The 27667-nt window shown below is 29.3% G+C and overlaps 3 protein-coding genes across 9 annotated transcripts in view; 2 read left to right on the top strand and 1 right to left on the bottom strand.

Annotated features, from left to right (window-relative positions):
• LOC105258390 (cytochrome P450 4C1-like) overlaps nucleotides 1-1563 on the top strand; it is a 28093-nt gene extending 26530 nt beyond the window's left edge. For 4 of the 5 annotated variants that reach the window (XM_025412809.1, XM_025412810.1, XM_025412808.1 and 1 more), the window contains 2 exons: nucleotides 942-1121; nucleotides 1184-1563. In XM_025412809.1, coding sequence (XP_025268594.1) covers nucleotides 942-1121; nucleotides 1184-1365 — 362 coding nt within the window. In that variant the 3' untranslated portion in view covers nucleotides 1366-1563. The remainder of the gene's footprint in view (nucleotides 1-941; nucleotides 1122-1183) is intronic. The other variant, XM_025412807.1, reaches the window with a different exon arrangement.
• A 1742-nt stretch (nucleotides 1564-3305) lies between these two features.
• On the bottom strand, nucleotides 3306-9320 carry LOC112639314 (putative fatty acyl-CoA reductase CG5065). Its single transcript, XM_025412792.1, has 8 exons — nucleotides 9082-9320; nucleotides 8311-8508; nucleotides 7002-7198; nucleotides 6481-6590; nucleotides 6176-6374; nucleotides 5475-5720; nucleotides 5069-5326; nucleotides 3306-3825 (listed from the first exon to the last, which is right to left on the bottom strand). Exons 1-8 carry the CDS (start codon nucleotides 9298-9300, stop codon nucleotides 3669-3671), a joined length of 1584 nt encoding a protein of 527 aa, XP_025268577.1. The 5' UTR covers nucleotides 9301-9320; the 3' UTR covers nucleotides 3306-3668.
• Nucleotides 9321-17569: 8249 nt separating this feature from the next.
• Nucleotides 17570-27411, top strand: LOC105255136 (ras-related protein Rab6). 3 transcript variants are annotated; one of them, XM_011264268.3, is made up of 6 exons: nucleotides 17570-17917; nucleotides 19957-20015; nucleotides 21609-21768; nucleotides 22228-22433; nucleotides 22538-22604; nucleotides 26876-27399. In XM_011264268.3, the coding sequence occupies exons 1-6, from the start codon at nucleotides 17848-17850 to the stop codon at nucleotides 26947-26949; spliced, it is 636 nt and encodes a 211-aa protein (XP_011262570.1). In that variant the 5' UTR covers nucleotides 17570-17847; the 3' UTR covers nucleotides 26950-27399. The 3 variants fall into 3 exon arrangements, with proteins under 3 accessions (XP_011262570.1, XP_011262577.1, XP_025268576.1); XM_011264275.3 differs by lacking the exon at nucleotides 26876-27399 and adding an exon at nucleotides 23245-23524 and having other exon boundaries at nucleotides 17572-17917; XM_025412791.1 differs by lacking the exon at nucleotides 17570-17917 and adding an exon at nucleotides 17932-18082 and having other exon boundaries at nucleotides 26876-27411.
• Nucleotides 27412-27667: the final 256 nt, after the last annotated feature.

Raw genomic sequence — 27667 nt, 5'->3', positions numbered from 1 at the left:
AATAGGATTTCTTTATTTAATTTACTGCGCTCTACCTTTTTACAAATAAGTGAGCACATGCTCAGGGACACCCTGTATACAGGATGTCAGGGAATTTTTGACCTTCACAAAGTAAGGAGGTAGATTGGCTCAAATTAAGAATGAAGAACCTCTATTGTTTTGTGATTGCCCCAATAATTAACGAAAAATTAAATAAAGAAGATCGGCCAATGCACGTGGCTAGAGGCACACGACGGCGAAGGCGGTCTGACTGTAACATAATGGCGGCGCGCGGCGAAGCGATGATTGGAGAGGGGAGGAGCGATGAGTGTGTAAGCGCGTGGCTGAGGCTCCTCCCATCTGCGGTCGAGCGCTTTTCCCATTCGTCCGATTTTAATAATTAATATTTCTATTATTGCAAAAATCGTTACATGGAATAGTACTTCTTTATTTAATTTACTGCGCTCTACTTTCTCACAAGTGTGTGAAATAGTGTTCAGGGATATACAGGGTATCCTATTTACACTCAAATATCTCCGAAACGATATGCGTTAAATAAAAAAAATATTTCAAAGAAAAGTTGTATGGCTTGAAGGTGGTCATCAGATGATGGCAATGATTTGATCTCGGAGAGTCGTTTGAAGGTCACATGAAGGTATTTTGAAAAGCTCTTGAGGAAAGCTATAAGAATAGTTAATAAAAAGTAGGAGATTCCGTTTAAAAAATTAAAGGTGACCTTCATGTGACTTTCAAACAACTGTCCAAAGTCAAACTGATAAAATCAGTAAATAGACCATTTTAAGCCCTATAACTTTTATTTGAAACATTTTTTTGTACAACTGATATTTTTCGAAATAATCCGTTGTCCTTTCTATTACATCCTGTATATTGATAATAAAATAAAATTATAGTCTTTCAAACTATAAGGATAATATTTAAATACAAAATAATATATGTTTTAGGGGAATTTATTTTACCAAAAGGCGTTGAAATTGCAATGCCAATATTTAGTCTACATCGAAATGAAAAGTATTGGCATAATCCATTGATATTTGATCCGGACAGATTTCTCCCTGAAAAAATAGGAACATCTTACAACAATTATTATATGCCATTTGGTTTAGGACCCAGAAATTGTATAGGTAAGCATGAATGAATTACAAAACATATATTACATAAAATTTATTTGCATATAACTGTTAAGTTTTTATAGGTATGAAATATGCGATGATTTCAATGAAAGTTACCTTAGCTACTTTGATACGAACATTTATATTCAAAGTAGATAAACGCATTCAGATAGATGAAATTAAATTAAATATGGACATAACATTATCTTCTGTTGAACCTATAGAAGTTAAAATTGAGAAACGAGAATTACGTTAAAAATATATAAAGTATATTGTTGTGCCGGGTGCGGAACGAGATGTGGGATATTGCCGGGATAACCTGTTAATCTGTGTAGAGGCCTCAACACCTTCTTTCTTTCTTTATTTCCCTTTTTTTTATCAAATCATTTATTTCTACTAGATTTGTTATACAATTTGGTTAAAAGGTCTGAATATATCTTATTTCATAATCCTTCTCAGGAGTTTCGAGTTTCTTTCCATTGCCTCTTCCTTCGTTCCGTTAGACTTTAAGTGTTATAGTCGCGCTGAATAGTAAAACTAGTCCAGATTCACACTCTTTATCAATTGATTTTTAATTAACGACTGTCCACCGCGGACTCGTGGTGGACGGTTTTTAACATCTCGTCTTTAGGGGTATTTTGCAGAGGATCACCTAGCGACATGACCATATATGGAAGATTTTCGTGGCGGTTAAGTCCAAGAGCAAGCGAAAGGGGTCCAAAGTCGAATCCCTTCGTTAGCATTTTCGCATTTCCGGCGAACTCGCGCGTGGTTCGCTGAGATAGCGGTTTTACGCGGTTTGCGAACATTCCATCGCATTTTAATTATATAAAATTTATTAACGGTAAAATAAAATAAAGTTATAGTCTTTCGGACTATAACAATATAAAATAAATAAATATGCAGATAACAACACGAAAGTTATTATTAAATTAAAAATTGTTATTAAATTATCATGAAATAAATATGCACTAGTGTTCGCAATTATTATCATAATTAATAGACGGGAACCGTCAAAATTCGCGCGTGTGACGTCACGGATAGATTCCACTCGAGCGAGTCAAACGTGAGAATTTCCGCGTCGTCGCGCGTCTATTACCCTTCGCGCGAAGTCACTGGCGCCTAATCATGGGCGGCCACGATAGTTGACCTTTCGCGAACCCAAATCAAACGCTCAAACCTCCTTAAAAAAAAGGTTCAAATCACAAAAAAAAGACACAAAAGAAAACAATCAAGCGGAAACACGTAAATTTCTCGAAAAATCCAAATCTTTCTCAAAGGATGTGTTGTATAAAAGAGATGTGCTTGCAAATGACATGTGCTTGCTACTTGGGCTAAGAAGATACATAATGATAAAATATTTCAACCATTATTCTTAAATAATAAAAACATTTTTATGGATTATTTATTAATAGAGAACTCTTATTAATAGCAGTGTTAGAGCCGAAAAGGCAGAACTGTTATTATAAAAAAGGAAGATCTTTTCTTAATAATAGTAATGCGATAAACTTTTATTAAGCAACGCAATGAACGCGAAATTAATTCGAGTCCTTGAACGATAAAAAAATACATTTATCCTTAGAAATTCTTAATATAGAAGATGCAAAGATTCATTTATTGCGTCATGTTCAATACGAACATATCTTAGCCATCTCTCTTGTGAGATTTCGAAATATTTTATGATAAAAAAATCCACTTTAATGGGACTCTAATCTAATTCCTGGTACATAAAGATTTGAAACACTCCTCAATTATTGATCCTCTATAAGTATATATGGGGAGGAATGTATAATGAAAAATAAATGATAAATTTATCTGTAATGTACGTTTTTATTTATAGGTTTTAAATAAAATGTGATAAATCATATGTATTAGATTTTAATGGAGCTTTGTCATAACAAAGAATTAGTGTTTTGAAACACAATAAAGCTTTTACACCACATATTTTATGTATCATAAGTTTATATATATAAAAGATATATATATATATATATATATATATATATATATATATCTTTTATTCCCATAAATACATATATTTCTCCCTCGGATAACATAATAATACATTTATCAAAAGAATAACACATATATTTCATAAAAACTTGTATTTTTATTTTAAGTATCTTAGAAACATTTATGTTATATTTATATTTTTATTGAGGAATTAAAAATGTTTTAGTAAGGTTTACTTTTTTTTCTTTTTATAAGTGTCCGCGATGTAGAATCTAATTTTTGTCTTCATATTACAGCTAATATTAATAGTATATATTAATCGGAAGAAGATTTCTAATAGTAATTCTGATAATAATTAGTAGATTATTAGTAGATAGATAGTATATTTTGCTTTCACTGTATAATTCATATCCCAAATCGATTCATATCCCTTGCGCATAAGTGTAAGTAGTTTAAAAATATAAATACATAAGACAGAGAAAGATAAGTCGGGCAATGAACGATCAAGAGACTATAGTTTCTCGTCTTCTCATCTTCACGTTCCACAAATTACGTATAGTGCAATAAACAAAAATGCAGTACAACGTTTGCTTTTCAAATAAACTTTTAAACATGCTGTATGAATCTGCCTATAAACGGTATCGATTTTATTTTTTCAGTAACGTAGTCCAAGAAAAATCTTACCGTTTCAACATTGTTGTAAATAAAATATAATACACCAAAGTGAAATAAAAATATCATCGTGATATGAAGAATGTATATCCTGAAATAAATAAGCTTCATAGAATATGATAACATAAAAATTTTTAACAAAAATATATTTTAAATATAAAAAATATTTTGGGACTTTCATTTCCGCCGGTATAGCTGGTGTCACATGTAGCGAGAGAGAGTTTATTCAAGCGATGAAAAAATGGGTTGGACAGTATTAGTTGAAAGAAAGAGAAGGTTTGGAGGAGAAGAAATGGAGACGAAGAAGCGTGTGAAGGTGAAAAAGGCAAGGGAAGATGTAGAGGATACAGGAAGAAAGATAGGAGAGAGTGCTGTGTGAAGTCGATTGGGCGTAGACTAGCAGTGTGTAGATAGGCGAACGCAGTGACGGAGCAGCGACAGGCGACATAGATTAGATAGTAGAAGTAAAGTGGCAGCGAGAGAGGATAGAGACAAAGGAATGGAGGAAGATGAAAAAGATAAGAAGAGTAAGAGGAGCCGGGATGGCCATGCAAGGGAAAAGAGATATCAGATAAAGAGAGGAGTGCAAGTATTAGTAGCATGAGAAGTATGGAAGAATTTGTGAAGAGGGAAAGAGAGGAGAGAAAAGAGAGAAGAAGGAAGGAGGAAATAATCTTCAAGAAAAGTAATTTGACAGAAAGATCGCCGGTAAAGAAGGAGGGAGTCAAGATTACGTTTAGAGAATTGTTGAAGGAAATGCGGGAGATGAAGAAGGAAATGAAGGAGCAGAAGGAAGAGATAAGGGAAGAAATAAAAATGATAAGGCCAGAGATACATGAAAGGGAGGACAGTTGAAGAGGGAAAAGGAGTTAAGAGAAATAAACGAGATAAAGAGAAGAAGGCATGCGCGTTTACATACGTTTATGATGCAAATGGGTTAATACACAAAGATTCCGCAAATTTTATAATCAAATGTTATATATCCACTTCTCTCTTTTGCTTATTAAAACATTTATCTTATTGTTTGTACATGTTTTGAAGATCTCTATAAAATACTTAGCAGATTTTATTCCTCATAGTTTTTATTATTTATTAATAAAAATACAAAGTAAGTTTGCGATGCAGTAAGCAATGAGTGAGTTGAGGTTATACAATATATAGTTAGGTAACAGAACACGAAAAAAGTTATCAATCCACAGCGTCAACACGCAGTAATCCTGTGAATGCAAAGTCTGAGAAGCGCCAAATTTTAACAATTCCTAGTATAGCAATGATATTATTTGATTGTACGAAAATATCGCGAAATTTAATAAATTTAGATAAAGAATACTCACATTTTTTGACGTCGACGGGCTTTCGGCAAAGTAGATAGATCTTCTTTCATACAGTATTGCCGCATACCAAGGATTGCATGCTTAAAGTATTCCATTTCATCGACATTATAAACCATAGTTGGAAATATTTGTTTATCTAATGGTGTTATATCGTTGCACAAAGTAATTATATTTTTATTATAAAGTATCCATTGCCGTGTGATGAAATAACGCAATATTGCGACATTGTCTAAAATTCGTTTCTGGATTCTGACCATACTGTAAAAATAACGAAAAAAGATAATTATGGAAATTTATACGTTTACATAATATTGTGTAATTACATATGTAATAAAGCAAAAATGTCAACAGATAAAAATGGATAAAACATATATAATGTCTAAAAATATTTAAACAGGAAACTTACAATCTTTTTTGTCCAAATATCAGCATCAGAAAGTCGATGAAGTATGCGGGTATGATTTGGAAGAATAAGACGATAATATTATGCACAAATATATTGCTATGTAGTAAGGTACCATTTGGATACCAAATTTGTCCCTCGAAAGGATATTCGTAAAGAAGTTGTTTATTTTTCTTCCATACCTCGCTCCATGTGATACGTATTGTATCGATTTGCGATGTCATATTGACTACGAGTATACTTTTCGAACTAAAAATGATAAATCAAACAGAAAAAAATTAATATTTCTTTCTTTATTTATAAATGAAAGACAATTGTGCAAATATAAAATAGTTAAAGAATGTTATTCAATTAAAGAATATATGAAAAGCTTCTGAACATTTCTTTCTATTGCATATTATTAAATAATTTAAAAATTGTAATAAATTTATTTTTAATAAATCATGACAATAAATTTAAGAGAAGTTTAAAATTTAAAAAAAGATGAGATACTTTAACAGTTTACGATACTTTAATTCAGGATACTTTATAACAATTTAAAACATTACATAATTTTGATATCAAAAATGTTTTAAGGAGCACTAATGACAAAAAGATTTGTTTATATTACGAGCATAATATTAGATGATTAAATGTCACTTTAATTTAAATTGTAATATATTTTACTATTGCAGAAGAAAAGTTTGAGCAAAGTGAAAACTTACTTTCTCAGGCTAGTGGCTATTTTGTATGCAATTATTATTAAATCGTTAATTGCAAGATCAACTGGTATAATTTCGATATAAAGATTGTCGTTGCAAATTATTGATTTTATAATACCCTTGCCTACACCAACAAATAATCCTACAGGTCCATTTAAATTGTCGACCCATCCTGGTAATGGTTCCTTGTAAGAAGGGAACACTGCAACGAGATTCATTAATTTTAATATTTTTCTTTGTCTATACACATTCTCCGGGATATTATATTTTAAAATTTTTTATAATTAATAAGATACACTGATAATTACCGATTGATGGTCTAGCAATGCAACAAGGCAGTTCAGGAAATTCATTGGCTACCAACTTTTCAGCCAGATGTTTCGAATATGTATAAGTATTTGGGTGCGGATGTATTAATCTAAAAGAATTGCAAAGATAAACACGATAAAATCTTATATATTTTTCTATGCACAATTAAGAGAGAGAACATAATTTAATTAAATTAATTTAGTCATTTAATTAAACATTATAAACATTAGTTATAAGCATTATATTTACATATTACTAATACTGTTTTTTAATATTCCTTTATCAATATATAGTTAATTTATTTTATTAATTTATATAATTATTACAATAATTTTTAAATATTTAAATATTTAAAATTTCAAATATTATAAATAGTTAAGAAAAATTATAATTATAGAATATATTATTAAATTAAAACTAAATAAAATATATTTGCACAAGTCACGCTTATATTGAATGTTGTTAATTATTAAAATCGATTTTAAGATGTCGTTAATTATTAAAACCAATTTTTAATTACTTTGGCGTAATAAGATCGATAGTATCTTCATCTAAACATTGAACGAGTCTCATGATATCCTCAGGGTCATTAGAGGTGTCATATATACGCTCGCCTATTTCCTTTTGATCAGTGTGACAGAAGACTGTGCTTAGATGTATAAAAGCTTGTAAATGCTTCATTACTTTTCCCAAGTTTAGTATCCTTTTTGTACCATTCTTGAAAAGTAAGTCAAAGTCTTATGTCTTATAAATCATTAAGAATATTATAATATGCAAAATTAAGTCTAAAAATATACTATGTCTCATTATTTATAAAGGATTCCGCTCAAATCTTATAGAAAAGTGATTTCAGTGAAATTGTCTGAAAGTTGGATATGTTTTAATTTATGACTTCTTGATCAAAAGTCCTAGTGGGCACGATCTTTAAAAATGGATAAATTTTTCGTTACAGACATTCAAAACGGACAATTGAATTTACGCTGGAGATGCTCTTCGACATTACATGTGGAAATATGTTGATATATTCGCGCATATATACATACAGTCTATGCGGGTGTATATGCATATACAGAATGTGCCGTTTTAATTGTATCTCGATTAACATCGCAGAAAGTGGTCGGATGAAAAAATAATTCGAAAAGTACTTAACAAAGAAATACTTTATTTTAATGTGTTTTGGAAAGCTTTCGAGATGTGCTATAATAAATACGATAAAAAATGAGGAGTTTTTAGATTTAAAAAAACAAAGTGGAATTCGATCACTTTCTACATTGTTAATTAGGGTGTGCAATTAAAACGGGACGCTCTGTATATACATACGAGTAAACACACAAAACTCATATATACGCGAATATATCAACACAATTCCACATGTATTGTCGAATACATCTTTAGCGAATCTAATTGTCCGTTTTGAATGTCTGTAACGAAAAATAATGTTTAAAGATCGTGCCCATTAGAATTTTTGATCAGGAGATCATAAACTAAAACATATCCAACTTCTAGACAATTTCACTAAAACCACTTTTCCATAAAGCTCGTGCGGGGTCCTTTGACTAATTTTTATATTGCTTTAACACGCATACACACATATAAGTCTTTCTAAAAATAAATATCTTTATCTACATTTTTATATAAAAATCTATCGCGTATCGAGCAAACAAAGTTTAAAAATAATTATACTAATCAAGTATTTTACATCCAACAACTAATGCAAACAACTAATAACATGTTATAGAAAATATAAATTCAATTGTTCAAATCGACTAGATTGATAATTGACTTAAGTTGATTAGATTTAAATTTCTTTATGGAAGCTAATATCTCACCATGTTCATTTCGACGGCATTTTTCAATTTTGCATTCATTCGAAGACACGCGGCGCAATGAAATATTATGTTTACTTCATTTATTAGTTGCTCACGTTCTTCATCAGTAAGGCCCAAGTTGTCCGAACATATGTCACCATTAAACGGTATCTCTTTCTTCAAAACTTGAGGCTGCTCAGTTCGTATTCTTTGAAACAACTGCATAAAAATATCAGTTCTATTTGTTAATCTCGTGCATATATTACTATTCATTGTTTATAAACATTTTAGTTGAATAACCTTAATTAATATTAAATCTATTTATATTTAAAACTTAATATCTTTAAAAAAGATTATATGCATTTTTTTCATAAACTTACTATTTTAGCTGTTATATGAAAAAATAATTATTTTAAATACATTTAATACAATTAAATTTATATAAATTTAAATTTATATAGAATTTAATATAATTTAATGCAATTAAAATATATCACAAATGTATGTGTACGCACAAAATTTTTTTCTCAAATCAATATTTTCAGAGATAAAAAGCATTAAAATTGTGAAGTTCATTTGTTAATGTGTTTTTTTCTTTTTAATACTTTTTAATAAACAACGAGCGACGGCTCAAATCTTTTGAATGTTACTCAGGACAGTGACCTTGACATATATGTCAAGCTCAAGGTCATCAGAGATTGCTCCCCTAAAGTAAATAATTACCCAAAATATATAGCAACATTATTTTGTCATTAAGGATAATATGATAATATGAGTCACACAATATCTTACAGGTAATTTGAACATATCTTCAAGTCGATTGTCGCAACTATGATCCTTCTTGTCTCGCATTAAGATATAGATTTTATTGAGATCTGAACAGCTGTATAGCAACTTTTCTATGAGGACCTTGCCCATAAAACCAGTAGCACCAGTAATGAAGATGGTCTTGTTTTTGTAGAAGGATTGGATCTCAGACTTTGATTCATTCATAGCTGAAATTATGATCATATATTGCAAAATTTGTGATCACGACAGACAAAAAAAGAAAATGTATTTTACTACGCAGTAAAACATATAGGAAATCACACAAATTCGCTTTGCAATATGATATTTATAGTGTTTGTATTGTTATACAACTTCACGCGAAATGTATATTGTTACATTATTTTCAAATCACCATATTACATCGCAACTCATAATTTTCATGCAAAAGTTTGCGGCGTAATATTTTTACAATCCTCCAGTGTTCAAACGTCGTCAAAAACACAAATAACAAAAAAGAATATTCGCCTCTCGGAGGAACAAAGATCGAGGGTGTACTATGCGAGCCGCGGCGAAGCGAAGGCCGTATCGAGATCTCGAAATTGGGCGCCAGATTCGGTCTGTCACGTATCAATTCGCTAAACGCCAAAATAACGCGACAAACGCTTGCTTTATTAGTCACAGGCCGACTAGCTTGTCTAACGGTAGTGGGTCTACGGAAAATATTATAAAGAATTTACACGAGGCTCGAAAATCCAAAAATTCGACCATTACGACAAAATCTAACGTTCACAAAAGGTCGACATACGAATTGCGCGGACTTAGTATAAAAAAATACTAGTATAAAATAATATAACAAGTTTATTCAATAAAAAAAAGAAAATAAAATAGAAGAACAATTTAACAATTTAAAAAAAATAATAGTAACATAAATTAGAAAATTTTTGAAGCAACGAAATATAACAATATGATTATGATCCGCTATCGAATTATTAATTATATAATTATATAATTAACATAAGATAATGTATCAAAATTCGCAAAACGTGAAAATCAAGAAGATCGAATAATATTGTATAAATTAAATGTTGATGTATAAATTAAAATTGTGATTCTCATAATTATAATACATAACAAAATTATATTATCATTAGCATCGCACAGATTTAGTTTAGTATAAATAAAATTATATTTATTATATTGATTTGGTTATATTAAGTTACTAATGTTTAAACATTACTTTTTAAACAAAATAAATTTGAATAAATCAACAAATTTATAATAAAATAAATGTTGTTTTATTCATATTTATTACATAACCTTTATTACATGACCTGCTAAAGTTGATTAAGTTTTAAGTTAAAAGCTTGATATTTTGTATAGCAAGAATAACAAGAAAAATTATAATACCTCAGCAATAAGACATTCAACAACAAGAATGATTTAATATAACTTTATGCACTAGAGCAAATGTGTATTGTCCATATATATTCTATATTTAAATTTATATATTAAGACATTTCTATGTATATACACAATTAAATTTTTTTTTTTATTGAATAAATAAATAGCGAGAAAAAGAGAAAGAGAGAAAGAAAGAGAGAGAGAGGGAGAGAGAAGTTTCAATTTTAATTTCAATCTATTTTTAGCTTAATGAACTTATATCAATGAAATTTTTTGTGCAATAAATATTATGTGCATCACAAATATATGCATGCAATTTAAGCGTCACATTCCCTATTAAAATTTGTACGTAGCGTAATGATAGTTTACAAAGAAAACAAAAATATCATAAAGTTAGCGAATTATTCGAATAGATAAATTAATGCACGCATGTATAGTCTCATTAATAAACGAACAAACATTAACATGATTAAAATACACCATTATTCATACACATTCATGTATTAATGTTTAAAATAAATTAATTAAATTAAAGCAAATAAAAATAATAAAACAGAGAAAAAATATGTGTATGTGTGTGTAAATGTGTGTGTGTGTGAAACGTGTCATGGAATAAAAATAAAAATTATTTGATATAACTATTCTTATTTAAACGAAAAGTATATAAGAAGATATAATATAGGACAATATAAAAATTAAACTTAGAAATATTTATAAGTAGAGATTTTGAAAATACTTTATCGTTTGATTTATATATAAATTAAACTGATGGTTAGATACTTCTTTTGTTCTTTTTCTACATTTCAAGATTAATTACCATATTATTGCAGTATTCAAATTATAATGAAAACCTAATATGTTGTATACAAATAAAAATGTGTTCGAAAAGAAATAACAAAAAGTCTGATATTTATATTTTAATCCATCAATGGAAATTGAATGCAAGTGACAAAGTAAACATGCGCCAATTTTTCGATTAAAAATTTCAAAATCTGTCAGCAAGTTTAATCATCGGATTAAAATCTTTTTTATCAGTATATTCGCACGTCGGCAAAAAATAATTCAAAAATTGATATTGGTTTTGTTTTAAAATAACGGTAAAAAACATAGCCGAGAATGATATTGGATTTCTGTTGATGATGTTTCACATATTTGATTTTTCCTTCGATCGGGATTACGAGTAATCCTATGACTTTTACTTTATTCTATCTGTGTTTGTTATTTTATTTTACGAGAATAGATCGCGCGTACTCCGTGCTCGTAAATTTACCTAGCTCCAGCGTATTCCCCCCCCCCCCCCCCCGATGAAAATTATACTGTAGTTATTACACTAATTATCCCACGCGATTAACTACGTACTCTATTGAATTGATTAGTGTACTTCGTAATCGTTACCTTGCATATTAAAAGTGTACAAAAAATTTTATGACAAAAGTCATTTAATACTGAATAATGCAATTAAAAAACAAGATTTTTTGTTCATTATCAATGCAAGATAACGATTACAAAATATACTAATTAACATTCATTAAATGCAAGACATAGATTTAAAATAAGCATTATATTTATAAATAAGCATTATATAATTGTAGATTAAAAACTTTAAGAAATAATTCATTAAAAAACACATCAGGGCGTAAATATGGACTCAACCAAGGATATGCGCAGTTGACTCAATGATAATAAACATACCGACACGTGGATGAGCTAATAATATTTATAACAGAGTTTTAAGTGAGATCATCGACAACGAAGATCGCATGAATGCGCATTTTTATTTCGTGCTCGTGAATTTACCGAGCTCCAGCGTATTCCATATATACAGGGTGGGCCATTTTAAGTGATCCACTCAAATATTTCGGAAAATAATGAAAAATCAAAAAAATGTTTCAGATAAAAGTTATATGGCTTGAAGGGGGCCATCAGATAGTGGCAATGATTTGATCTTGGAGAGTCATTTGAAGATGACGTAAAGGTAACCTTCAATTTCTTAAATGAAACTCCCTATTTTTTATTACATATTCGTGTAGCTTATCTCGAGAGCTTTCCAAAACACTATAATAAAGTATTTCTTCATTGAGTACTTTTCGAGTTATGAGGCTTGAAATCATTTCTTAATTTTGTATAAACCGTAAAATATCTAGTAAAATATTCATTTTTCGATTATCTTGCTTTAATACTTTTATGTACAAAATAATGAGAGGAATCAATTGGTGTAAAGAAAACACATAGTTATTTGTAAGAAAAATATGTAATTTGCAATTAACAATTACATATTTTTTCTTTGAAACAACTATGTGTTTTTTTTACACCAATTGATTTCTCTCATTATTTTGTACATAAAAGTATTAAAGCAAAATAATCGAAAAATGAATATTTTACTAGATATTTTACGGTTTATACAAAATTAAGAAATGATTTCAAGCCTCATAACTCGAAAAGTACTCAATGAAGAAATACTTTATTATAGTGTTTTGGAAAGCTTCGAGATAAGCTACACGAATATGTAATAAAAAATAGGGAGTTCCATTTAAAAAATTGAAGGTTACCTTTACGTCATCTTCAAATGACTCTCCAAGGTCAAATCATTGCCACTATCTGATGGCCCCCTTCAAGCCATACAACTTTTATCTGAAACATTTTTTTGATTTTTCATTATTTTTCGAAATATTTGAGTGGATCACTTAAAATGGCCCACCCTGTATATGCTGAAAATTATACTGCAGTTATTACACTAATTATCCCACGCGATTAACTACGTACTCTATTGAATTGATTAGTGTACTTCGTAATCGTTACCTTGCATATTAAAAGTGTACAAAAAATTTTATGACAAAAGTCATTTAATACTGAATGATGCAATTAAAAAACAAGATTTTTTGTTCATTATCAATGCAAAATAACGATTGCAAAATATACTAATTAACATTCATTAAATGCAAGACATAGATTTAAAATAAGTATAAAATAATTATATTTATAAATAAGCATTATATAATTGTAGATTAAAAACTTTAAGAAATAATTCATTAAAAAACACATCAGGGCGTAAATATGGACTCAACCAAGGATATGCGCAGTTGACTCAATGATAATAAACATACCGACACGTGGATGAGCTAATAATATTTATAACAGAGTTTTAAGTGAGATCATCGACAACGAAGATCGCATGAATGCGCATTTTTATTCCGTGCTCGTGAATTTACCGAGCTCCAGCGTATTCCATATATATATGCTGAAAATTATACTGCAGTTACTACACTAATTATCAAATAAAAGGAAATGCCAATTCGAGACTGCATTTTGAAGTTATATTTTTACTTTAAATTGTACTGTTTTGAGAAACAATCATAATATATTTCGATCTACGCGATAGATGACTTGATAATTTTTATGAAAATATATAGGAAAAGATGCATGCGACCATGTTTACATGAGTATAAATATATCAAGATGTGGAGAAATGGAGAAAAGATTTGGAGAAATGGAGATGTGGAGAAATGGAGATATGGCGAAATGGAGATGTGGAGATGTGCAGAAGTGGAGATATGTCAACTCGAGACTGCATTGAAGTTATATTATTACTTTAAATTGAACTGTTTTGAGAAACAATCATAATATATTAAGATTTATGCGATAAATGACTTGATAATTTTGTTGAAAATATATAAAAGAATATGTATGCGATCATGTTTACATGAGTATACAGATATGGAGATATGGAGAAATGGAAAAATGCAGATATAGAGAAATGTCAATTCGAGACTGCAATGAAGTTATATTTTTATTTTAAATTGAACTGTTTTGAGAAACAATCATAATATAACAATCATATATATTTCAATCTACGCGATAGCTGACTTGATAATTTTTATAGACATACTTATATAGGAAAGGATGCTTTCGATGTTTACATGAGTATACAGATATGCAGATGTGGAAAAATGAAGAAATGGCGATATGTAGAAATAGAGAAATGCCGACTCGAGATTGTATCAAAACTTTCCCAACTTTTCTCTTGCGCGTCTCTCGCGAACTTTTAACAAGAATCATTAACAATTCGATAATGTAAAAGTTATAAGAATTTATATTTTAAATTTTAATTTTAAAAAATTATATAAAATTCAAGTACTTACACGGTCGAATCATTCGAATAGAAAACAGAACTTCCATTTCCATCTAATAATTGTTCAAATTCAGATAATTTATCTACTTCTTCATACATTCTTTCAAATTCTTTTTGATTCGACATATCGCTCCTACTAATTGTAAGATAATTTCTTCTTCTAAAGTGTACTTCTTATAAAATCTACTTTTTCTGTTTTTTCACATAGCAACTTATTAATCGCATAATAATAGCATAGCATAATTATACAACAATAAAAATATTTTTCTAACACACTATTAACCTATTAATATAAACGTTTACCTGCGATTCGACATAAATCGACAGCCGATTTATACTCTGAATATATATTCATAATGAGAGAGAATCGAGACAATCAATCAGCATCGCGGAAAAGCGGCAACAATATATGCGAGAATTGATTTAACATGCCTTTTTTAATAGTGGACGAGAATCGATTTAACATGCCTTTTTTAATAGATAATGGAATTGATTATCGATTTATTTATTCGTCGCGTTTTCTCGGGAATTTTAAATCGCGATTTATCTTATAATTTAATATTATCTTGTATTTTAATCGTTGACTTATACATGGAAGCTTTGTCTATCTTCCCACGTCTTTGAACATTGTCTTTAATAATCCGCGTAAAATGCACTAATAATATAAATATTTTTTTCTATAATTAAAAAAACGATCGATAACTTTATTAATGACTGTTTTAATCGCAATTGTTTACACTAGATAAATCTTATTAAATTCTATTATTACATCGATTATTAGAAAAATCTTGATAAAATCATTCAATTCTCTATTAAATGTGGTGATAACGCGATTTTTTAATTATATTTTAAAGTTTATAAAGTTTATAAAAATTTTTATTAAAATTTTTATTAAAATTTTGCGATTAAAATAACATCAAACACGATATCAATCGGATAAATATAGTTAAATATATAATCAAAATTTTTATTATCAGACCAATTAAAAATTATCCGATTTACATCGTGTTTCATATCATTTTAATCGCAAGAATCTCAATAATTCATTAAAATTACTTTCAAATGGATAAAATAAAAAATAAGAGTTTATTTTATAAGATGTTTACATTTGCGAGGAAGCCGAGTCCGCTTATCTTTACGAGATAATCAAGTGCGAGATCTATCAAGTGCGAGAGCGACAGCGAGTCGAGAGCGAGCGAGATGACCTATCATCAAAGAATTCCGAAGTCTCTTACAATCGGTTTCTTCACTTTCTCTATCCATTCGCAATTTACGAGATTATAAAATAAAAACAGAAACTTTTATTTTTTATTTTATCGATATGAAAGTAATTTTAATGAATTATTGAGATTTTTGTGATTAAAATGATATCAAACACGACGTAAATCGGATAATTTTTAATTAGTCTGATATAATAATAAAAAGTTTAATTATATATATTTAACTACATTTATCCGATTGATGATACTGTGTTTGATGTTATTTTAATCGCAAAATTTTCATTAGTTTGTCATCGGTCGCTTGCCAGCGGCAGACTTGATAACGAGATGAACATGACAGTATATGAGTACGTAAGAAATAATAACAGATGAAATAATAACAGAAGCGAGCGAGATAGTAATGGGAGCGAGGGAGATAATAATAGAAGCAAGCGAGAGTAATAGGAGCGAGCGAGAGAGAAATAGTATGCCAGGCTGCAAGAAAGACTCGATTTTCCAGTCTTTGCTCGTTCTATTCCTATCTCGCTCGCTCTTACTGTCATTTCGCTCCCTCTTATTATCTTCTCGCTTGCTCACATAACTCCCGCGTACACTATATATATATATATTCCGTGCTATGTGCACGAAATATCCGTAACACGAATTCTGTAAGGTGTTTATGTATATTAAATATATTTCTATGATAAATAAATTTTATTATTTCTCTCTCTCTCTCTCTCTCTCTCTCTCTATATATATATATATATATATATATATATATATACATATATACATTCAAATTCATCATTTCTCATTTATATTAAAATTTATTTGATATACGTAAGCACTTTGCTATACAGCACTGATGCTATCGCCATTTTGTGCACATAGCACGGAACAGAACCAGAAATTGTGCACATTATATGTTACCCTCTGAGAACTTTCGTGGACATTGGCTTTGTAGTTCATGTCCACGTTTTTTAGATTAACAGAGGGCGTATCACTTTCAGGGATCACCTAAAAGCGGGCCATGACACCTCTCAGTCCTCTCTCTTTCCGTACTAATGGGCACGAAATACCGATAACACGAGTGCTATAAAAAAAAACGCTTGTACGTATATATTAAATAAATTAATATTTATAATATTTAATGTTTAAAAATAAACTAGAATATTTGTTGTGTTATAATTTATTTTCAATGATGAATCTTTGTGGTAAAAACTATACTAAATTACGTAGTAATGGCGGTGACGATGGTAGTGATGGATGATGTGTGATTAATACATAATAATATTAAATATGTAATGATAACATATAATAATATTAATATAATAATAATATTAATATAATTAATATATATTATTATAATATAATATATAATATAATATAATATTAATATAATTAATATAAATTAATAATATTATTAATATAATCAATATATATTAATATAATATTTTTTATTAAATAATATATATTGTATTATATATATATATATATATATATATAATATTAATATAATTAATATATAATATCGGGTAATATATTTCAATAACTTATATAATATTTAATATAATATTTGAATAATAAGGCATGTTGTCTCGTTCTAAAATTCGTGTAACTTTTTTCAACCACGAAATCTATACATTATTACGTCTATGGCTTCGGAAACGATTCTCAATTGGTCCGTCCAGAGGAACTCGGCTCACATGGAAACCCACACTTTCGTTCCACCAAACTCACTTTCCCTTCTCGGAAATGGGTGGCGCCGCTTTTTCCACTTCGCTTTCCAGTCGTCGCTACGTCACTTCCCGGTTAAACGTGGCCGCAAGGAGTGGCATCGAAGCTAGCGTCGCGAGCTGTCAAGCTGTCGGGCCCGAGTGGAACCCCGAGAGAGAGAGCTAGAGCCAGAAGACTGTTGAATCGGCCGGCGCAGCTGATCGCTTAAATGACTCGGCAAATCGGCCATTGAGCGCGTTATCGTTGCCTGCGTCGTTACCGGAAGCCACTTGAGGCCTGTCAGAGTACCCGCTTGAAGCGAGAGACGTGAGAGAGACGAGAAACATGTCGTCCTCGGGCGATTTCGGCAACCCCTTGCGGAAGTTCAAGCTCGTCTTTCTCGGCGAGCAGAGCGGTGAGTGTCGGTGCCAGTATCGGTGCCGCTGACAAGTGTGTGTTTGTTCGCGTGTTCGCGCTGTTCCCCCGAAGACGGATCGATCTCCCCCCAAGTGGGACGCGAGACCCGGTTCCAGCAGGCCCGATCGAGGGGTGACTACCCTTCGCCCGATGGCCCTTCTAGGTTATAGATCAATATTCTCCATCGCCGCCGATAACGCGTCGCCGTCTTTTAAATTCACCCTTATCTCGCTTACCTCGCGCGTTCAGCGTTTTAAGGATGTTTTGCACCTATTTTGAAAATGTTGAGAATTTCATGAAAATTGTACGGAATGTCCTTCAACCGTATGTTTAGAATCTTCAGTACATTTTTCAATCGATTTTCATTAAAGCGTTCACAAGTTATAAGGATACAATTTTATACAAAATTATTCAAAATGTCAAACAATGTTTCATAAACATGTTTCGTAGGATATTAGATTAAAAAAACCTTTATTTAATCATATTAATGAAATTTTGAAAAAAATTATTTTTTTCAAGATTTTTTCAAGCATTATTTTTTTATTTTTATTAACGTGGTTAAATATTTATTATCAAATATTGTCAACCAAGATTGTTTATTTATCGTTGGATATATTTAAGGACGTTTTACACCTATTTTCAAAATATTGAGAATTTCATGAAAATTGTACAGAATGTCTTTACATATGTTTAGAATCTTCGGTACAATTTTTCAATCGATTCACTAAAGCGTTCACAAGTTACAAGGATTTTAATTTGCACCGAATTAACTTGTGTTCTTATGGGAAACGTTTGATTTTCAAACTTTACACATGAAAATTATTCAAAATGTCAACAATGTTTCATAGGACATTAGATAAAAAAAAACCTTTATTTAACCATATTAATATAATTTTGAAAAAAATTATTTTTTTCAAGATTTTTTCAAGCATTATCTTTTTATTTTTATTAACGTGGTTAAATATTTATTATCCTACCATACGATTGTTTTTAGATACATTTAAGGATGTTTTGTACCTATTTTCAAAATATTGAGAATTTCACATATTGAAAATTGTACAGAATGTTCTTACATATGTTTAGAATCTTCAGTACAATCGATTCACTTCAAAGCGTTTACAAGGATTTTAATTTGCACTTTGAATTAACTTGTGTTCTTATAGGAAACGTTTAACCATGTCAATTCAAATGACAAAAACACATGGAAATAATATTCAGAATTTGTTGAAAATTTGCAAAAGTTTAGATACAGAGGAAATATTTTGTCAAATAATATTATACAAGTACTAACTGTTTAAAAAGATATTAAATATAATTCAATCAAGTTAGCCATGTATCTGTCACAAGGCGAAATTTTCTGCCAAAAATTAATCATTTCGATTAACAAAATTCGGAATATTTCAGTAAAAACGCAATAAATACATCTCTGCACTGTTGCTAAGATCAAATTGTAATAAATATTCCACACAATTTCTTAATTTCTAAATTTAATATTTCTTAATTTCACAATTTCTTAATTTCTCAAAATACACCAAAAGTGGATATATTCAATATTGATTTTCAGCTACTTTTTGGTGGGATTGTACATACAAAACATCCTTAAATGCTCCATCGAGTAAATGCACGTTGGGTCGCATCTCGACAGGCGCATTTAAATTCGGGGATTTTTTCAGCACAGAATATTGTTGTAACATTGTGGCAATATTCTGGCAATATTACAATGTTGCCGTATGGATTAAAGCGCTTCTCGACGAGACTCCTTTTCGAGAACGCTCTCCTGGCAGCTATTATCGTTATTATTATTATAGCTAAGAATTTTAGGTATTAATTTTGTTAATAAAATAAAGATTTAATCGGTGGGTTGTAATGCAAGAAAGATGCAAATTTATGATAGAAAGATAATTTCCCCCGAGAGTCTTGGAAATGAAAAATTAAAATAAAGCCGTAAAGCTGTGGGATTTTGAGATGCAAGTTTGAGGGGAATTTAAAATTGCAAATGTCAATTGAATAAATGAGCCATGCAATTTTTTATTGCAGTCGGGAAGACGTCACTTATTACACGGTTTATGTACGACAGCTTTGACAACACATACCAGGTATGTAACGATTTATTTATTGGCTCCTTAATTTTGAATTTTTAAATTTTGTTAAGTATTTTAAATCTGCATAATTTCCCTCAATTCTTTTATTGCATGTTGTATGTAATTTATATGGAAAATTGTAGACTCTGTTTATGTACAAATTTTGCTTTCAATTTACGAGAAAATGCATCAATATGTTCCATTTTTCATGCAAATACTTGTTAAATTTTTATTTCGTATCTATATTTTTTTTAATTAAATTTTAATCAATTTTTAAAAAATTGTATTTATATTCCAATTTTTTGGAATTTTAATTTAATTCTATTCCAATAATATTGAATTTTTCTAAAAATAAATTTTTATGTGAGAGATAATTCTTTGATAATTAAGTTTAAAGTTTTGTCATTTATTCGCGTTACTTTGATAATAAAACCGGCTATCAATCCTGATAAACTTTATATTAAATGAGGACCATAATGTTTGGCTATAAACTGTCATGCAATATTATCTAGGAATCTCTCAGATATAGTTCTTTTTAAATAAGAAGGAAAAACCAAGAATACTGTGCTATTGAATTTATTATAATTTATTATCAAATTTATTATTAAATATTTATTATTTGGAAGCATTTTTTTACACAATTAATATTGCGAGTATTCTTTTGCTTTCAATTTTTCTTCGATTTTTATCATATAAGTTATAATAGTAAAAATTATATAAATATAATCATTTATCAATTCAAATCTTTTAATTATTTGCTCTCCTAAGAAATGCTTAATTTTGATTTATTCTGCTTTTTTTTCTTTCCAACTTATTGTGAATGCAGCATATCAAATTAATTTTAAGCATACGTTCATGTAAATGACTGTCAAATGTAATTTATTATGTTGATAATTTGGGTTTCTGTATCAATTGCGTTTTCTAAATATTTTGCTCGTTTTCCTTTTATATCATTTTTAAGAGAGTACGTAACTATGAATATTTCAAATGCAGAAAATGTAAGAAAGTACAGTTAGAACGAATAGACCTAATGCTAGCAGGAGAGGCAGTAGGGAATCGAGATATCGACTTTTTCTGATCGACAAGGATAGAAAGAGACGAAGAAATTTGCAGGACGCTAATAATTTATTTTTTCTATTATTTATGCATTTTTACAATAAATTACATTGCGTTTTGCGGATTATAGTATATTAGTATGTAATTATTAAATATAAGAGAACAGAAATAGAAATATGTATATGATTATTAATTATGTTTTAATAAACAATTTCTATAATATATGATCAATATAATAATTAATCATATATTATTATATTAGTTATTTGGATTATTAATTGGAAAACTAAAATTAATTATCAATTAAAATATTATATTATTAATTAATATTCTTGAAAATTCATATACTTGACATGGTATCCTGTTTGCGAATTATTTTATCAATATTTGTGTTATGATCCTTAATTTTAAATATTTGACACTAAATAGAATTTTACAATTTTTCTTTTAATTTTCAAAAATGAACTCGATTTATTTGCATTTTTGTTCGTATTTTATGTGTATTTTAATTGAATAATTTTTAATATTTATCGTGACACCGATATGTTGCAGGCTACGATAGGTATAGACTTCCTAAGCAAAACTATGTATCTCGAGGACAGAACTGTCAGACTACAGCTGTGGGATACAGCGGGACAGGAACGGTTCCGTTCTTTGATACCTAGTTACATCAGAGACTCCACAGTCGCTGTCGTTGTTTATGATATTACTAGTAAGCATCAAGTATATAAGAAATTTAGTGTCTTAGAAAACTGTGTTTGCCAGCAGTCTCGAGCTTGACTATGCTTTTCTCGAATATAGTACATGCAGTTTTTAATCTCTTATTTATTATTTATTTCAAAAGATTTATTTTATATAATTTTATTTATAAAATTTTTTTGAGTCAAAGCTTTGATTTTTTAATTTCATCTCTCTGAAAATCTTACTGGATTCTTTTTCTTAATTTCTTTTCTCAATTTTTAATCTTTCTGGATTCTTTTTTTTAATTTTTAATTCTTTTTATTTAAAAGAATTTTTCAATTTTTCTTACAATTTATTTCAACATACATTTATTTATTTTATACTAATTAGAAATATATGTAATAACAATGACATAAATGGCTGCTGGCAAACGCTGTTAGTTACTACCTGATAGATGAATGATAAAGAATTAAGATTGCACGTTTGTCAGACGCCAATTCGTTTCATCAAACATCCAAGTGGATAGACGATGTGCGGACTGAAAGAGGAAGTGATGTGATAATTATGCTAGTGGGCAATAAAACAGATTTGAGTGATAAGAGGCAAGTTTCGACGGAGGAGGGCGAGCGGAAAGCGAAGGAATTAAATGTGATGTTTATCGAAACTAGTGCTAAGGCTGGCTACAACGTGAAGCAGGTAATGATTTTATTCCTTTTTTGTTTATGCTTCATGTACGGGAAAATTGTTCTCGATGATGTGAAGGAGCGAGGAAAATTATCGTTATTTTTCAATTATTCTAGCTATTTAGAAGAGTAGCGGCGGCTCTGCCGGGTATGGACTCCACCGAAAACAAGCCACCCGAAGACAGTATCCTTTGCGTAAGATACTTAATGCACGCAATTTGCATGACACATTTGCAGGAACGTTTACGGCGACTTCTCTCACTTCACGTGTACATAAGTTCCATCTCATCCATTATTGCCTTGAAAATATCTTGCATTTTATTACTATCGTACCTTTTCATTCATGACTTCGACTCATGATTCGAGGTAACACGAGTTGCTTCTTATTAATATGTTGCAAGTTTTTATTTTTTAATTAATTAATCATAATTATCAGTACTTCTTTTCAGGACATTGGATATGAAGTTTTTGTCGCGCGTTATACATGTTTATATTTATTTAATATTTTTTTGGGGGAAAAGAGACGCATCAAACATTTATTTTTTATTAACTCGTATTCTAATCTCTTCATTATTAATATCTTCTGATTTCTTGGTAGACATTAAATATATCTTTATGTTCCTTCGTAATTTCTTTAACTCGAAAAAAAAAACTAACGTTCCTTGATCCTTAAATTTCTCACATTTTTTTAAACGACTCGTTAGCCATTCATTTCAATTTCTCGCTTTTAATTTCTGAACTGGATTTATTTGGCGATTTGTCGGATCTTCCATTTGTTTGTATTAGACTTTTATGTTTTCCTTAATACGTTTTTTAATCCGTAGTGCAAGAGGTAGTGCTCAAGGACACTCCAATCGAACTGAAAGCCTCGGAGAGCAGTTGTGCATGCTAAGTCGTCGTCGGCCTGTATGGTAGCAGGGTATCGAATTGAATCGAAAGGGGCCTTTGTTAAGTTTCGACTAGGGCCCGAATCGTTCCAGATTGTTTTGGAACGGTTTGGGAACCTCTTTCGAGAGAATATAAATTGATTTTCAAAGGAAATTCTTGAGAAAGGTTTAATTTTTCGATTTTTTTTAAGCAAGCAATTATATATAAGTAAATATGAAGATATATTAATATTATCACATGTATATATATTATAATTATAGATATTACAGATATTAACAATGTGTAATAATATTAATATATTATTATTTACACAACAATATTATGATTTCTTCGAAAAAGTCGAGAAATTCCATTTAAGAAATTTCCTTATAGGAAACACATATAAGTTTATTATAATATATAAATCATATTTTAATATTATTAATTTATTAATTTACTTTCCTTCGAGGTAATTCGAAGAAACATATTCTATTTCCGTTCGATGCCCTGATTGGTAGACAAGACACGGAGCTAAGTTAACTTATAAGTTAATGACTTTTAGGCGTTAGGGTATGGATTGTATTTGGCCTTTGTGCTTTTTCGCAGAGTCGGAAAACTCGTGGAAGGCTACGTGCACTGAAGCAGCAACGATTCTTATTAAAACGAGAAAAATAGTTTCACACACAATAGCTTAAGACTGCTTTTACACAATGACATGTTTTCGTATGCTAGCGGATCGTAGAAAGGACTGTTAACCCTCACGGCTTTGACTATCAGCGATTACCAGATTAAGCTCTTAGCCAGAATTATGGGGCATCTTTAACAGATTGCAAAAGAAGCTATATTAGCCGATTTTTAAATTGAAAGGTAAATTAGAAGGCAATTTTTTATATTTGATTGCTACGATGATTAAAATTGTTTCAACGTAAGCATTATAATTAAATCATCTAAATTTTGGAAATTAAATTATATTTAATTTCCAAAATTTAGATGATTTAATTATAATACTTGAAGAAAAATGAATTGCGCATTTAATTTGAGAGCTTATTAGTTTGATGCTTCATATTTTTGATGCTTCATATATTTTTGGACAAGAGGAATGCTGTATCTATTACGTATTTTATAAAACAAGGGGAAATTAAAAAATTTTATGTGAGTCGTAAAATTTCATTTTATTTTATTTTTTTTCAATTCTATTATAATATTTTTCTCATCAAGTATAAATCAAAGCTAGGAGGTTTAATACATGCCCTGATTAAGGTCTCAAAGTTTATCTAAGTTTATTTCGCTTGTTAATATAGATTGTTCAATATCGTACAGTATTTTTTTACCGTGTAATTAAATATCAATTAAATCGATAGTTGCTCAAATTCACATTTAAACAAATGATAGGAAAATGGCATTTGTCGTATCCTTGTATATCATCGTTTCTAGGAACGAGATATTATTAATTGTCCAACATGGTTGCAATAAAAGAAAATAAGACAGCTGTAATTTGCATTTAGCGACATTTGCATTAATTTGGAGAGTATATAGTAAACATGTTGCGTAAATGCAGTCCTCCCTCGAGATGATAAAATTACATTTTTCAACAAAAGATCAAGTTCTGATAGTTAAATAATTTATCTTAATAAATCTTCGCTCTATTTAATGTTAGAAAAAGATATTACTAAAACTCAATGTATTAACATTTTTCTCATGAAACTAAATCCGTTAACGAATTAATAAAAGACAAGAAAAGAAAGGAAAGAAAGGAAAGAGGGAAGATATTTAAAAGAAATTTTTCTATAAATTTGTGGATAATTAATTAGCAGCTAACTATATCTCTTTTCTACAAATATTTTAAGAGTACGTAGTATAAATGACAATCTTGTACAGTTTCACATATTTATCCGAAAACTTAAATTAAATATTCTTTCGACGATTTATTATTTATATATTCTTTTTAGATTGACATATTAAAAAAAAAAACGAGTTAAAAGTCTTTTGTTTGAAATTACATATAAAAATTCTAAATAAAAAATTTAAGATGTATATATAAAAAAGATTTTTTATTTTTAAGAGGTTAATTGATCTTATTATCTTTTTTGTCTATAATTTTTTCATTAATTGTAATATTTTATTTTATGTAAAAAGAAACCTAATCTTAATAATATAAAAGAGAAATTTTATCAAACTTTATTATTTCTTATTATTTCTTATATTGGTTTTTCGTCCATGACTTTTTTATTTTTCCTCGTGTCCTCTTTGTTCATCTCATATTTACTTTGTATTCTTTAATTTATCTCTCCTAAGAGAGAGAATAGAGTTTAATTTTAAAAATTTATTTCAATTTATTAATTTTTGCTTTTGCTTGGTTTTCTGATTTTTCATTTAATTAATTTTTTTTTTAAATTCAAATACTCGAAAAGATTATTAAGCATAATTAAACAAGGCTTATAAGATAAACTTTCAAGACCAAGTTTTTAGTATCAATTTTAATAAAATTATTTTGATAAAAAATAATAATTTTGATAAAAAGTGTTTTTTTTTTAAGAATCTAAGAAAATATTTATTTATTTATTTAATTTATATTAAATTTGATTTGAGAATATATTTTGATCAACAAGAAATTAATTTTAAATATTAAATTGAAATTTTTGATGTATGAATAAATTTTAATTAGATTCTAATGAAATTTTATATTAATTTTATAATATATATTTAATTGTTTTATTCTCGCAGTATCTTTTTTTACAAGTCATTCAATATCTAAAGAAATTCACGTAATAAGTAGCGCTAGAAAATATTCTCCGTCCCGTTTTTAACTTTTATACACTTCTCGATTGTCGCATCTTTTAGCTTTGATAGAAATTAACTCGCGATATTATAATAATATCAAATCTGTGTGCTCTGATGAGAGGTATTAATAATTAAATTAAAAATCAAAAGGGAAAATTAATTATATCGATTTGACAGCGATCGAATTATCGAATAATCAGTAGAGTATCTAGAGATTTGATTAATAGATACTAGAAAGGAAATTTGTCATTATTATAGTATCATTAAGGATTACACTGTATGTACTCTTTATCTGGTTTGTAAGAGCTCATTGTAACGCCTCATCAACGTGCATTAATTAAGTTTAATAGTACCAATCAAATGCAATAATGTATTTATTGACCAATAATATTGCCAAATTGCAAAAATTGCATTAGTTCTCCGACAGTTTATTTCTCGAAATACATTTTCCTTTGGCACGATACAAACATGACACTTAAGATACATTATTTAGAGTACATGAGTACATTTAATTCCCAGCAAACACCAAGTAACATATAATATAATTATATTATAATTATAATAATTATAATATAATTATATTATAATTATAATATAATATTATAATTATAATATAATTATATAACGATTATATAACTGTTATTTAGCATTTGCTGAGTTAGTTCTCTTGAATGTTTATATGTATATATATATATATATATTTGATTTAATTGGTAAATTTTGGGAGAAACGCGTCGAGGAAGAAATTGCCAGTTGATGAGAAACGCAAGTTGAAAAACGCAGCACGCCTTAACACACAAAAAATAGCTGTCGACTTGCAGAATCAGTCGCCGATGCAGAACGGCTCCGAGTCGGAGGGCGAGAGCGGTTGCATCTGCTAGGGAGCTGCAGCGTCTCCGCCGAAGAAGAAGGGAAGAGAAGAGAGCGGGAAAATCGCAGTCAATCTCCCGACACGAATCACCATACCATTGCGAGGCGTTGCTGGCTTCTTCTGACGTCGTTAAGGGAACAGGGGGCCCCTCGTCGCCGATCTCGGGCTCTAAGTATCGTTTCAAGTGCTACTAGACGAACTCGAGCGTTATCTAATACTAGCTACTTGCGTTGCATTCGGGCGTTGGCTTCGTGCGAGAGAAGGGGGATCGCATCCCTCGTCGGGGTATTTCCGCGTTTAAGCTTGAAACGGTGATAGTCGCGAAATCCACGTAAGGTCTATTGCTCTTTTATCTTCTCCGGAAAATTAGCTCCTCTTCTTTCGTGCATCCAATTAAATACATTCTATAAAGAACGATTTTTCACGCGTTGAAGTAAAATTACACGTGTGATATACTTTGTATCGATTAATCATTTTATATATGATTTTGCAAATTATTATCTTACAGCTGCAGCTTCGTATTAACTAATATATAGTTTTACAAAAATGATTGATCTTATGGAAGCGATTATTGTAGAAAAAAAAATTGAATGTTATTTTTAAAATTTACAGTAATTTTAATATAAATTAACTGATTGACGCGAAAGGGTTGAAGGGCTAAAGTATCGTGCGATTTTTTTAATGAATTTTCAAGTAACATCTTTCGGCTTCTAATAAATTCCACATAT

The sequence above is a fragment of the Camponotus floridanus genome, unplaced genomic scaffold (genome assembly GCF_003227725.1).
Source record: "Camponotus floridanus strain SB8 unplaced genomic scaffold, Cflo_v7.5 scaffold57, whole genome shotgun sequence".
Classification (NCBI taxonomy): Eukaryota; Metazoa; Arthropoda; class Insecta; order Hymenoptera; family Formicidae; genus Camponotus; species Camponotus floridanus.
The sequence above is the reverse complement of the archived record's forward strand: the minus strand, read 5'-3'. Positions and strand labels throughout refer to the sequence as shown.

Excerpts from the sequence above, each read along its gene's own strand:
- LOC112639314 (XM_025412792.1), bottom strand. The coding sequence starts at position 9,300 with ATGATCATAATTTCAGCTATGAATGAATCAAAGTCTGAGATCCAATCC. Across the intron at positions 6,591-7,001 it reads ATCGATCTTATTACGCCAAA|ATTAATACATCCGCACCCAA; the intron begins GTAATTAAAAAT and ends CAATTCTTTTAG. Across the intron at positions 5,327-5,474 it reads ATATTTGGACAAAAAAGATT|TATGGTCAGAATCCAGAAAC; the intron begins GTAAGTTTCCTG and ends TTATTTTTACAG.
- LOC105255136 (XM_011264268.3), top strand. The coding sequence starts at position 17,848 with ATGTCGTCCTCGGGCGATTTCGGCAACCCCTTGCGGAAGTTCAAGCTC. Across the intron at positions 21,769-22,227 it reads CGTTGTTTATGATATTACTA|ACGCCAATTCGTTTCATCAA; the intron begins GTAAGCATCAAG and ends CACGTTTGTCAG. Across the intron at positions 22,605-26,875 it reads AAACAAGCCACCCGAAGACA|CTGTCGACTTGCAGAATCAG; the intron begins GTATCCTTTGCG and ends CACAAAAAATAG.